Source organism: Peromyscus californicus, unplaced genomic scaffold, assembly GCF_007827085.1.
Source record: "Peromyscus californicus insignis strain IS unplaced genomic scaffold, ASM782708v3 Scaffold_8__1_contigs__length_139910024, whole genome shotgun sequence".
Lineage (NCBI taxonomy): Eukaryota > Metazoa > Chordata > Mammalia > Rodentia > Cricetidae > Peromyscus > Peromyscus californicus.
Genome location: NW_026294606.1, coordinates 116,319,454 through 116,332,037, shown reverse-complemented (window position 1 = coordinate 116,332,037; position 12,584 = coordinate 116,319,454). Strand labels below are relative to the sequence as shown.

The 12,584-nt window shown below is 49.8% G+C and overlaps 1 protein-coding gene across 2 annotated transcripts in view; it reads left to right on the top strand.

Annotated features, from left to right (window-relative positions):
- Positions 1-755: 755 nt before the first annotated feature.
- The window catches only part of Drc7 (dynein regulatory complex subunit 7), a 25,530-nt gene continuing 13,701 nt past the window's right edge, over positions 756-12,584 (top strand). Inside the window, exons 1-7 of one of the 2 annotated variants that reach the window (XM_052729203.1) lie at positions 756-901; positions 3,464-3,703; positions 4,010-4,184; positions 5,127-5,252; positions 5,789-5,983; positions 8,370-8,528; positions 8,812-9,030. In XM_052729203.1, the coding sequence (XP_052585163.1) occupies positions 3,498-3,703; positions 4,010-4,184; positions 5,127-5,252; positions 5,789-5,983; positions 8,370-8,528; positions 8,812-9,030 (1,080 nt within the window). In that variant the 5' untranslated portion in view covers positions 756-901; positions 3,464-3,497. The remainder of the gene's footprint in view (positions 902-3,463; positions 3,704-4,009; positions 4,185-5,126; positions 5,253-5,788; positions 5,984-8,369; positions 8,529-8,811; positions 9,031-12,584) is intronic. The other variant, XM_052729204.1, reaches the window with a different exon arrangement.

The window sequence follows — 12,584 nt, the reverse complement described above, 5'->3', positions numbered from 1 at the left end:
ATAATTGGGAAATGATGAGCTTCGGGCATTTACTGCTTTTGTTTTTAATATAAGTACTTCGTGTGGTGGTTCAAATGAGAATGACCCCCAAAGGCTCAAATATTTAAAAGTTTGGTGGTCCCCAGTTGGTGGAACGATTTAGAAGGATTAGGAGGTGTGGCTTCGTGGGAGGAAGTGAAGCTTCATTGGAGGAGGTATGTCACTGGGGCTGCGCCTTGAGCTTTCGAAAGCTCATGCCATTCCCAGTTAGCTACCCCATTCCCTGCCTTGTGCCTGTAGATCAGGATGTGAACACTCAGCTACTATTCCAGTGCCATACCAGCCAGCCCGCTGCCATGCTCCCTGCCATGAATCATGGATTCTAACCCTTTGGAACCTTGAGTCCTAATAAATTTTTGATGTTGCCTTGGTCATGGTGTCTCTTCACAGCAATAACTAAGACACTTCACTGGAGGTTTTTGTTTGTTTGTTTGTTTTTAATCATTTAATGATGCTGTGTTTGACAACTAGCTCACAAAAATTCCTGAAAGCTTGATCAGCTCTTGCACTCAGATACTCTAACATCCAGCACACTATGGTGGTGGTGGTTGGGGAACTAGACCCAGGGCAATCGCAGAAAACTACATTTCCCAGAAGCCTCCTCTCCCAGGGCCTGCCCTCTGTTGTTACCATGGAGACAACTAACAGCTAGTAAGACTGTTCTTGAAGAGGGTAAGGAGGGATCTGGGAACTGGGGATGGCTGGACCTGCTTGAAATAGGGAGGAGAAGGAACAGGATGTGGGGAGCAAAGTACTTCTTGGGGTCTTCCAGCCCTGGCTTGTCTGATGAAATCTTGCAGGGGGGCCTGTTTTGTGGGGAGAAGGTTACTGCTGGGAAGGGACTCCAAGAAGGACACTATGGGTAAGTCACTGCATGAGGAGTAGTGTTGCAGGTCTGGACCCTGGACCATTCTGATGACCCAGTTTGTGACCTTGAACCCCAGCTGGAATGGGCCTGCCCACTGAGACCTTCTTTGTGTCATGTTTCTTTTCTCGCTCCCCATTCCCCACCCTTTCCCTTCCACGGCTCCCCTATCTTACATGGGTTTCAGAGCCAGAAACACATGTGTTCCAGTCAAAGATCTATTCTCTGCTAGCTGTAACTTGGATGATTCTCTCAGGCTCTCTAGTCCTCGGTAGTCTCACCTGTAGAGTGGGTCTTATAGGACTAACTACATCAGAGTCACTTAAGGATAAAGGTTATCATTTTTGTATAGCCCTGGGGCTTGGCACACAGTAGGCGTCTAGTGAGCTGTGAATGCCTTAGGAGGCATTACCCGCTCCCTGGTTATCTGCCCTGTGCCCAAGAGGCAGGCGAGGGCCTTTGATAACCAGACCATGCGGCTTAGCTGGAGAACTGTCCCTAGGAACAGGCGTCCTGAATGGGTCTGTAGGACCCAAGGCCTCTGCTAGGATTCAGAGAGACTAGACTATCTAGCCATAGGCAGTCAGCCTTCCAGAGTCCTAGAGCACAGAATATCAGAATTGGACCAGCAGAACCTGCTCCCCTTCTACATTGCAGGAGGGGAAATGGGGGCCAGAAAGAAGTGGGGAGTGGCCTGTGAGCCCCAGCAGGAGCTGCTAGCTGAGTCAAAAAGAATAGTAAATACCCAACTCCCACCTCTCCCTGTGGCTCATTTTGGCCTGGCAGCCCATGCCTTCCTCTGCAGGAGTCTGGGGCAGTTGGGTAGGGGTGGAGCGGGGAGGCAGGGCCAGCCTCCACTCCCCTCCTCCTTATTTTGTAGTGCTGGAGATGGAACCCAGGGCCTCATGCACACCGGCAAGCACACTACCACTCAGCCACATCCCAGCTCACCCGCCTGGTCCCCTTTGCTCCTTAGTGTCACTCCTCTCTCGGAGCTGAGAACAAGTCTGGATCCCTTTTCTCTCCTATCCTCATTACTGTCTTGCGTCTGCACTGCTTCCAGTGGGCTGGAGGTTTCTGTTCTACTGAAGCAGATCTGAAAGGTGGGTGGAGGAAAGGCCTGAGCTGCAGGGCAGACAGACAGGTGGACTGGTGTTGGGTGTCATGGAGCAGAGGCCAAGTTTTTGCATGAGCTGGGAGTCTTGGGGTGGTGCTAGGCTCAAGGCGTCCCTGGGAACCTGACTCACTCTCCTCTTGTCGTTAGCAGACAGCCCTGGTACTCCCAGGGGGCCCTTCACCAATGGCTTCCCCACCTCCCACTTGGTGTGAATGTCCCAAGCATAAAACGGACCTAGAACCAAGGCTGTGTGCTTGTTGCCCTCTGCCCTCGAATGGCCTCTCTCCTCACATATCGCTGGCCAGACTGGGCCATGTCCCCACCACTCACTGCCAGAGAGTCCGGGAAGTGGAATACTACAAACCTGGCACCATGGTGCCCCAGTTCAAGCCTGGGGCTCTGTGGTATGGAAAGGGGCAGATCTTTGGGTTGGTGACCGTGAATCTTAGTGAAGTCTTGCTCTGTGGCTGCATACACAGCATCTCAATGTGTGTCACAGGATGATAACTGTCCTCTGGGCTGTCATCACACACACACACACACACACACACACACACACACACACACACACGCCCTAGCAGTAACTCTGCCTTTTAAAACGTTAGTCTTAAATTTTTTGTGTGTGTGTGTGGCGGAGGTGCAGGTCAGCCTACATGTCTGTGTACTACATGCATGCAATGTCCATGGAAGCCAGAGAGGGCCTCAGATCCCCTAGGACTGGAGTAACAGATATTTGTGAGCCACCGTGTACACACACAGGGAACATGTGCAGGGAACCAAACTCGGAGTCCTCTGGAAGAGCAGTAAGTGTTCTTATCCACTGAGCCAACTCTCCAGCCCTGCAGGCCTTTGTAAGCTGTGCTTCAGTTTCCAGTTTAGTGAGATGAGATTTCCTTTACTTCCTATTTTGTGGGTCTTGTTTTGTTTCGCCTTGCTATTCTAAATAACTTCCTTTAATCCAGGTGACTCACTGAACTTTGTCAATATACCTCAATAGGAAACTGTATATTCAGCAATCCCTACAGCATTAATGTCAAATACTGGAAAGAGAAAGTGGTTGTCAAAGCCACATTAGTGACTTTGGGTAACCTGATGCTGACTTTGTCTGGTGTCTGTTGAGAAGGAGCTTGTCTATGTAGCCCAGGCTAGTCTGGACTTTAAAATCTTCCTGCTTCATCCTCTCACGTGCGGTGATTACAGGCACGTGTCACCATGTCCAGCTCCTTGTCTTTGTTCTAAGGGAGCTTTGTATTAGAAGGTGTTAGAGATGGGCTGGCACCAAATTGAGACTTCCTCCCTGGTGGGAGGGATGCTTCCAAGGGACGCCCTTCCTCCTCTATGAGGAAAAGCATCCCCAGGCCCCTCAGCTTGCACACGGTGGTCCCAGTGACGCCTTTCTGGCCGACCATGGTCATTTTGAGCATATCTGCGTTTCCCTACAGAGATATTCGTCTCTAGCTATCCAGAGATATCAGGATGGAGGTCCTGAGAGAGAAAGTAGAGGAGGAGGAGGCGGCTGAGCGTGAGGAAGCAGCTGAACGGGCAGAACGGGCTGAAAAGATGGAGAGGATGATGAAGCCCGCCGAAGTGAGCAAAGAGGAAACCATCATGACAGAGGATGAGCTTCGAGACCTGGATAAGAGGCTCATGGCCATCGAGCCCCCCATTCCAGCTGAGTACCCGTGAGTGTCAGGACTGGGGCTTCCCACCCAGCAGCCCTGGCACAGTTAGAAAGGACCAGGCAGAGGAAGGACCGAGCCCGAATGGTGGCACCCGGGCTGGTGGCCATAGAGGGATGAGGTTCAGTATGCGGGTCTGCTTCCGGACCGCTCATCTTTCCTCCTTTACTTTGTCTGTGTAAAGGTGGAAGTGTGGGTAGTTGTGACGACTAAATGAAGTAAAGGCACAGACAGCTCAGGTGCTTTGGGGGTGCCTGGGGTGCCAAGCATGGCCTCACTCGGAGCTTTGCCATCCCTCCTGGGACACAGGATCATAAACAAGGCCCTCATTGACGTGACCAAGCTGCCTCCTTCCTACACCACCAACTCGCCCAAGGAGGAGCACCTGCTGCTGGTGGCCGACAACTTCTCCCGACAGTACAGCCACCTGTGCCCGGACCGCGTGCCTCTCTTCTTGCACCCGCTAAATGAGTGCAATGTGCTTGTAAGCCTGGGGCTTGGAGGGCAGGGCCAGAGCAGGAGCAGAGGGTGGAGGGGGGCACAGCCGCCTCTCCACTGTCTCCGGGGCACATCACAGCTCTCCCGTGAATCAGCTCTGGCCTGCCAGGAGCTGGAGGAGAAGACTGCAGGGGAAGGCAGGCCTGGGGTCTGAATTGGAAGCTGGGGGGTGAGCCAAGGGCCTATCACATGAGTTAGCACCTACCACTGAGCTACATCCCCAGCCTTCTTAGTCTTGAGTTAAGGGGTCTTTTTACTTTGCAGCCCAGGCTAGCCCTGAGCAAGCTGTGACTTTCAGCTCTGACTACTAACACTAGCTAGGAGACCTCACATGCCTGAATGGAATCCTCCTGTCCATAGGACAGGAATAGATGGGAAAACTGAGGCCCAGAGAGGCTCAGGGAAGTACCTGGGGCCATGTGGAGGGAAGCAAGAAACCTGGGCCAGGTTTTAGGGCCTGCTCTGCCCCACTTTGTCCTGTTCCTTTGCCCTTCCCTTAAGGGACTGTCACCTGCTACTGGAGACCACCCTGGTCACCAGCTACCCCTGCTTAGAACCTCTGTAGGCTCTGCAAGGGCCTCAACCTTGGAGATCTATCTCCTTTAGCCCCATCTTATTGGGTGACCTTAGACAATAAGGTCACTTGGCCTCTCTGAGCTTGGAGGGAAGTCCCCAGTCCTTCCAGCTCAGATTCAGAATAAGCTAGTACTGTCCCCATGGAGTGATGTGAATGCCTCTCAGCCATTGTCACGTCCACTGGCCAATGCCCGACCTTCCCAGCAATGGTCTGCTCCACCACACTGAGGCCCGTGAGTCAGGCCTCTTTAGGGTCCTCCTGAGAAGTCAAGGAAGAAGGTTGGGCCGGGCAGGCATGGATGCTCACAGTTCCCTGCTACACATGGTCCCTGACATGATCTCTCACTTGCAGAAGTTCGTGAGCACCACCCTGAGGCCCACACTGATGCCCTACCCGGAACTCTACAACTGGGACACCTGCTCCCAGTTTGTGTCTGACTTCCTTACCATGGTCCCTCTGCTTGATCCGCTCAAGCCGGTAAGTGCTACTTCCTGGTTGCATGGGGTAGGCGGGCAGGCTTAAGGCAAGTCTGGGCGATAGAAGCTCAGGCAGGCTCCAGCCTTCTCAGACACATGTAGGGGGAAACGCACAGAGAGGCAATCACTGGCCTGAGGATACACAGCAAGCCTGGTCTCTCATCTGGTGGATTCTGCCTCAGTCTCCCTCTTTTATTTCAGGAGGTACAAAAGAGCTGGGGACATCAAGCTGCCTGTAGCCTTCAGCCCCATCTTTGGGCTCCTGAGAGGTTCGGTCAGCTTTTCATTGAGAAAGGAAGGAGACAGGAAGGAGGGGTCAATAACCGAGCACTGATAGAAGGATGAGAAGGATGGAGGAGGAGGGGAGAGCGTTGGAGGAGAGCCACCAGTTCCTTAAAATGGCAGTCACATGTGGGTGGCGTGGGTCTGTTTGTCTCATGTCCTCAAGAGGCTCCCCATGCAACAGGGACCCGACCCCTGCAGGTGGGTGGTGAGTGGTGCGGGGTCGGGCCCAGCTGACGGGTGTTCTGTGCTCAGCCCACACACCTGTACTCCTCGACCACTGTGCTCAAGTACCAGAAGGGGAACTGCTTCGACTTCAGCAACCTGCTCTGCTCCATGCTCATTGGCTCTGGCTATGACGCCTACTGCGTCAATGGCTATGGCTCCCTGGATCTGTGTCTCATGGACCTGACAAGAGAAGTGTGTCCGCTCACCGTAAAGGCCAAAGAGGTAATGCCTGATGCATGGCAGAGAACGCGAATTCCTGGGGCTGCCCATTCACCTCAGAGGATCAGGGCCTGCCCTGCCCATCCTTAGAGAAAGAAGCAGGAGCTAGGTCCCTGCCTTGGCCACCCTTAGGGACAGGAGGACTGTGCCCCTGCCCTGGCCACCCTTAGAAGACTAGGGCCACCCTTAGAGAAGCAGGTCCCCACCCAGGCTGTCCATACACTTATGGGTTCCTGCCCCATCACCAGGCGTCCTCTGTTGCTCCAGACTCCCTATTTCAGACCCTTGGAGGTTTCTCCATCCTCAGCATCACCCACAGCTCAGTTCTCCAAACTGCTGCCACTCTTGCTTTGTCCTTGCTCAGTTTAAGACACTGTGCTCGCCAGGCGGTGGTGGCGCACGCCTTTAATCCCAGCACTCGGGAGGCAGAGTCAGGCGGATCTCTGTGAGTTTGAGGCCAGCCTGGTCTACCAAGTGAGTTCCAGGAAAGGCTCCAAAGCTACACAGAGAAACCCTGTCGCAAAAAACAAAAACAAAAAAAAAAAAAAAAAAAAAAGACACTGTGCTCCCACTGAGCAAATTTTATGACTCACATGGTTTCTGCCTTCTATCTAACTATCACAAGCTTGCCCACTTCCCCTTGCATCAGATAAAATCTCAGCTGGTCCTTTTAGTGGTGGGAAACAATGGCCAAGTGAGTGCTTGATTCTCAGCCCTCCTCTCCCTTTGTGGTTCCAGGATGGAACCAGGAACCTTGCATGTGCTGGGCAAGCATGCTAGTCTAGGCTACATCCCTAGCCCCAAAGTATCCTATTTAGTGGGGAAAAGTTACCACTACCCCCAAGGAGTGACAGCTGAGTTTTCTGTCTGTTGATTAAGAACTTGATGATGACCAGAGTTTCTGCAAACAAAAGAAGCACTTTTAAAATTTAAAAATGTTAAAGTTAGCATATGAAGTACTGAGTATGAGTGTGGTTGTGGTTGTGGGTAATGAGTGTTCATGAAGGCATTTTTGTGCATATGTTTCATGCCAGAATCACACATAAAAAAAAAAATCTCTTTACATTTGGAAAAACACCATGCTGTGCACAAAAAGAGCTTTGCACACCCTGGGTGGATTCCAGGGCTCTGTGGCAAGAGTCAGCCCCTCTGCAACTGAAGGATGAAGACCCAGGGGCCTGAAGCACTGAACAGGAGATTTAGGAAGAGGGAGAGGTACCAGGCAGCCTGCTTGCTTGGGCCTGGCTCCCCAAGCAAGGTGTCTTAGTTAGGGTTTCTATTGCGTGAGGAGACACCATGACCATGGCAGCTCTTAATAAGGAAAACAATTATCTGGGACTGGCTTACAGATTCGGAGGTTTAGTCCATTATCATCATGGTAGGAAGCATGGTGGCTCACAGGCAGAGATGGTGTTGGAGAAGGAGCTGATCATCCAGATCAGCAGGCAGCAGGGAGCAACAGTGGGTGTGGTTTGAGCATTTGAAAGCTCAAAGAGCAGCCCCAGTGATACACTTCCTCCAACAAGGCCACATCTCCTAACAGTGCCACTCTCGATGGACCTATGAGGGCCATTTTCTTTCAAACTACCACACAAGGGACGAGCAAATGCTCTCTTGTACCTTTTCTTTCCATGGCCTCTGAGCTCACATCTCCTGGCCTCCTTGTCTCAGCTGCAATGCAAAGAATCAACTTACATCAATATGTAACAAAGGTAGAGAACTTTCTGGATGATAAACAGGTCTAATGTGGGCATGAACTGACTCGGTGGCTACTTATCATTCTTAGTGTACAGGAAGATAAAATGGCATGGTAAAAAAGCAAATGTGATCATGTGTTTTGGAGGATGGAGACCGAGGGATGGAAACCTGGGTCTGACTCCCAAGACGGGAGATTGCATTTCTCTTACTGTTACAAGCCGTCATTTTGTACATATTTATATACACATGTGTACACATATACGTGTAGAAACACACATATGCTCATGGAGAGAGAGAGAGAGAGAGAGAGAGAGAGAGAGAGAGAGAGAGAGAGAGAGAGAGAGAGAGAGAGAGAGAGAGGAGATTCTTTCCTGGCCCAGAAAACTTGATCTTGGGGTCAATGTATGAAACCTCCCAGGGATAACCCCTGAAAACTCTGACCCCAGACAATCTGCTCCAGGTCAGCCTGGGCAGCGGGGTTAATAAGACTCCTCTTGCTGTGAACAGTTTCCAGCGCTAGGCTGGTGGGGAGGTCCTTCGGGTTCTCTTGCTGTGCAGCTAGGCTTGATCTGTAGAGAGGACCCCCGCCCCACCCCTCTCCTCCCTAACTCTGCTGCTCCCTCTTCTGTCAAGGTAGACCCTGTGAAGGGTGTGGGTGGGAGCTGGACTTTCCTCTGTTGTTGGGTGACAGGCAGTCAAGATGGCAGAGAAGACGATTCCTAAGAAGTACGCCATCAAGCCGCCCCGCGACCTGACCAGCAGGTTTGAGCTGGAGCAGGAGGAAAAGAGATTGCAGGAAATCAAGGACCTGGAAGAGAAGCGGCTCAGGGAGGAGGAAGAGCGCCTCCTGGTGGGTCTCAACGGCCCTGCACTCTGGCGTGGCTGCTCACAGCACCCACAAGGGATAACATACTAGGGCCGCAAGGCCTTCTTTTAGGAGCCACCAAAGCGCTCCTTACCGGTAGAGCGCATTGCCTTTCTTCAGAGGAAATCTCACCCCAGGTACTATCGTCCCACAGAATGAACCACAGATCTGATCGGCCCCTCTCATTTTGTGGGTTGAAACCTTGGGCTTCGAGGAAGGGTGATGGAGAGTTCCCCTTGGCTGGTGGTCACCCACTTTCCCTGTGCAGGAGGAAGAGAAGTCGAAGCCCGACCCCCTGCATGGCCTGCGGGTGCATGCCTGGGTCCTGGTGCTGGCCGGGAAACGCGAGGTGCCTGAGAGCTTCTTCATCGACCCACTGACAGCACGCAGCTACAGCACCAAGGATGAGCACTTCCTGGGCATCGAGAGCCTCTGGAACCACAAGAACTACTGGATCAACATGCAGGACTGTTGGAACTGCTGCAAGGTGCGCGGGAGCGGGGCGTGGGGGTAAAGACCAGGGATGGGGGCAGCTCCTGACATCAGGAGGCCCCAGAACCCACGCTCCTGCCCATCAAGGACCATTCTGGCAAGATGAACTTCTCCAGTTTTGATGTGTGCATCCCTTTTAACCCGCGGGCTGTTGGCTTGTGTGGATCAACTTTGGGTGGAAACATAACACCCACGCAGGAATGTGTGTACACCTGCAGTGCTAAGCACATTGCCCACTGAATTCTGTAAGCTGATCAAGCCCTGCTTCCTGCACCCAGACTGAGAAAGAATATGATCCATACCTCAGAAATCCTGTGTCCAGTTGCTGCTCCTTCTTCCTGCCCTCCCAAATGTGTTCTCGTACTTTAAGGATATAAACAGCACAGGCATGGGCTGGTAGGATGGCTCAATGGGTAAAAATGCTTGCCACCAACCCTAATGCCCTGAGTTAGATACTAGGGACCCACCCACATGGTGTAAGGAGAGAACTGATTCCTGTGAGTTATCCTCTGGCCTCCATATTGACACCACACCTCACACACATGCACGCATGCACGCACGCACGCACGTGCGTATATGAAGAGGTACACAGTCTTAAATGCATATCTTACTGGATTGGTTTGTAAAAATGAACTCCCCTACATAACCAGGACCTGCCCCCTCCCACCCAGTTACGAGCTCAATGGTAGAGCAGGTGCTTAGCATGTACAGGCTCTGAGTTGATCCCCAACACTGGAAAAATTCATTTATATAAACCAACACTCTTCACTTGAAAATGATGCATAGGTCCACAGGGAGATGATGACCTTATCTGAGCTGTCATTGAAAGGGGTGTGGGCGAGAGGGATCGGTTTTGGGGACAGAGCCCATGCTGACTTCTTACAGGGTCCCTCAGTCTATTCTGATTCAGGACAGCTCATCAGCTGAGTTGTACAGTGTGTGTTCTTCGTGTTGGTGTATGTTGAGTCATGGAGATACTCGTGAGATTCATCCACTTCCTGTGTGCAGTACTTGGGTCATCTTCACTGTTTACTAATTCCCTCTTCTTGAAGCACACCAGGACTTATTTTTTCTATTTTAGAGCGGCATGTTTAGGTCATTTCCAGCATGGGACTATTTGGGATAGCGCTGCAGTGGGCATTTCCCTACCTGCATTTCAATGAACCCGTATACTCACTTCTGATTGGTCAGGACTTAGGAGAGTCAGATTCTTCCCTTCTGCAAAAAATGACAGCATTGATTTACAGCCCCCACCCCCAGCATTGCGTGAGAGTCTAGACACCCTCCTACTCCTTACCAGTACTCAGTCTTGATTTGTTTGGGAGTTTGAGATGGGGTTGCTCTCTAGGTTCCAGGTTGCTCTGGAACCCACAATCTTGTCTTAGCCTCCCGGATGCTGAGATCACAGGTGTGCACACGGATGCCCAGCCTGTTTTCTCTCTTCTCATAGTAGCTGTTCTGTGGATAGAACTCAGTGTTGCACTGTTTTAAAACTATGACTGATTTTTGCATTGTCCTCGGATCCAGGAAGTTTTAAACCTGCTTTTTAACTCCAAAAATTAGAAAGACTTTGGGGCTTTTCTATCTGCAAGATCACTTAAAACCTCCTCTAGCCGGGCGGTGGTGGCGCACGCCTTTAATCTCAGCACTCGGGTGGCAGAGGCAGGCGGATCTCTATGAGTTCGAGGCCAGCCTGGTCTACAGCGCGAGATCCAGGAAAGGCGCAAAGCTACACAGAGAAACCCTGTCTCGAAAAACCAAAAAAAAAAAAAAAAGAAAAAAAAAAAAAACCTCCTCTAGGTGACTTTCTATAGAACTGATATTGTTTCTTCCTTGGAAGCCATCTGGGTCTAGAGTTTTCTTTGTGGAAATGTCTTAAACTGCACATTCAGCTTGGATAATTTGTTTATTTTGGCAGTTCTGGGGATGAAACCCAAAGCCTTGAGTATTACAGGCAAGTGCTCCAGCACCAATCCGCACACTCCCAGCCCAGGGCATTTATTCTTGAGTGAATTCTGGTCATTTCTGTCCTTTGGGAAAGTTTGCCCCTTTCTTTTAAGTTTCCCATTATTGCTATAAAATGTTAATAATTGCTCCTTATTTTCTTTTTAATGTTTTAGAGTCCGTGACTTTAATGCTTAGAGTGATGACTCTATTCTCTCTGTTGCCACTGATAATGTACATATTTTTTTCTCCTAATGAATCTAATTAGAGGCTTATCAATACTGTTAGAATTGTCAATAAACCAGCATTTGGTTTTGTTGATTTTTTCCTATAACTTTGCTTCATTTTTTTTTCTACTCTGATCCTTATTATTTTCTAACGCTTGCTTTAAGTTTCATGAATTTGTTTCTTAAGGTGCAAACCGAAGTAATTGCTCTGGGCCTGTTCTGCTGGTAAAGACCTTCATTTCACCCTGAGCTCCTCCACTGGCATCCCACACATGTCAATGGCCTGTGGACTCGCTTTCATTCAGTTCAAAAGTCTCATTTTCCTTTTCACTTATCCAGTGATTTACAGGTCATTTTCAGATGTGGTGCTTCAGACAGGCGGTGGTGGCGGCTCATGACTTTGACCCCAGCACTTGGGAAGCAGAGGCAGGTGGATCCGCCAGGGCTACAGCGAGAAACCCTGTCTTGAAAAACCAAAAACCAAAATAAAACTGAAACTGATGTTTCATTTATAGATATGTAGGTATTTCCCAGTGGTCTATTCTTTATTTCAGTCTTAATTCTCTGATTGTTAGAGATACTTGGAATTCTTGGTGTGTGATCTCCACTGTCTTATCATGGCTGGGGTTTTGGTTCAGACTATGCTGCATCTTAAGCGTTCTGTGCATTTGACGAGAATGTCTGTCCTTTGAGGTTGGGTGGAATGTTCTACTGAATGTCAATTAACTCCAGTCAGTTGATGGTGCTCCACTCTTCCATGTCTTTGCTGGTTTTCTATATTCTAAAGTTTTTTGACACTATCCAAAAGCTGGATTATAATGTTGGATTTCTGTTCCTTCTATTGTTCTTTGCTTCACACTTTCTAGATATCTATTTACAATCCGTAAATACAGGTTCTCTGGCTTTCTTTAGGTTTATGTTAGCACGGACCATCTTTGCCTTTTCCAAAACTCTGTTTGTATTTTCTAAATTTAAGTATGTATTGTTGGGTCTTTCCTTTATGCATTTTGACATTCTCAGCCTCTTTATTATGGTGATGAGGCCATTTACACTTACTATGTTTTGTTTTATAAAATTAAATTTATAGCTATTATTTTTCTATGTACACCCTCAAATTTGAAAACATTTTTTTTTTTTTTTTTTTTTTTTTTTTTTTTGGTTTTTTCGAGACAGGGTTTCTCTGTGTAGCTTTGCGCCTTTCCTGGAACTCGCTTTGGAGACCAGGCTGGCCTCGAACTCACAGAGATCCGCCTGGCTCTGCCTCCCGAGTGCTGGGATTAAAGGCGTGCGCCACCACCGCCCGGCTGAAAACATTTTTTATGTTTAATTGAAAATATATTTTTAAGCTTGGCACGGTGGTGCACACCTTTAATCCTAG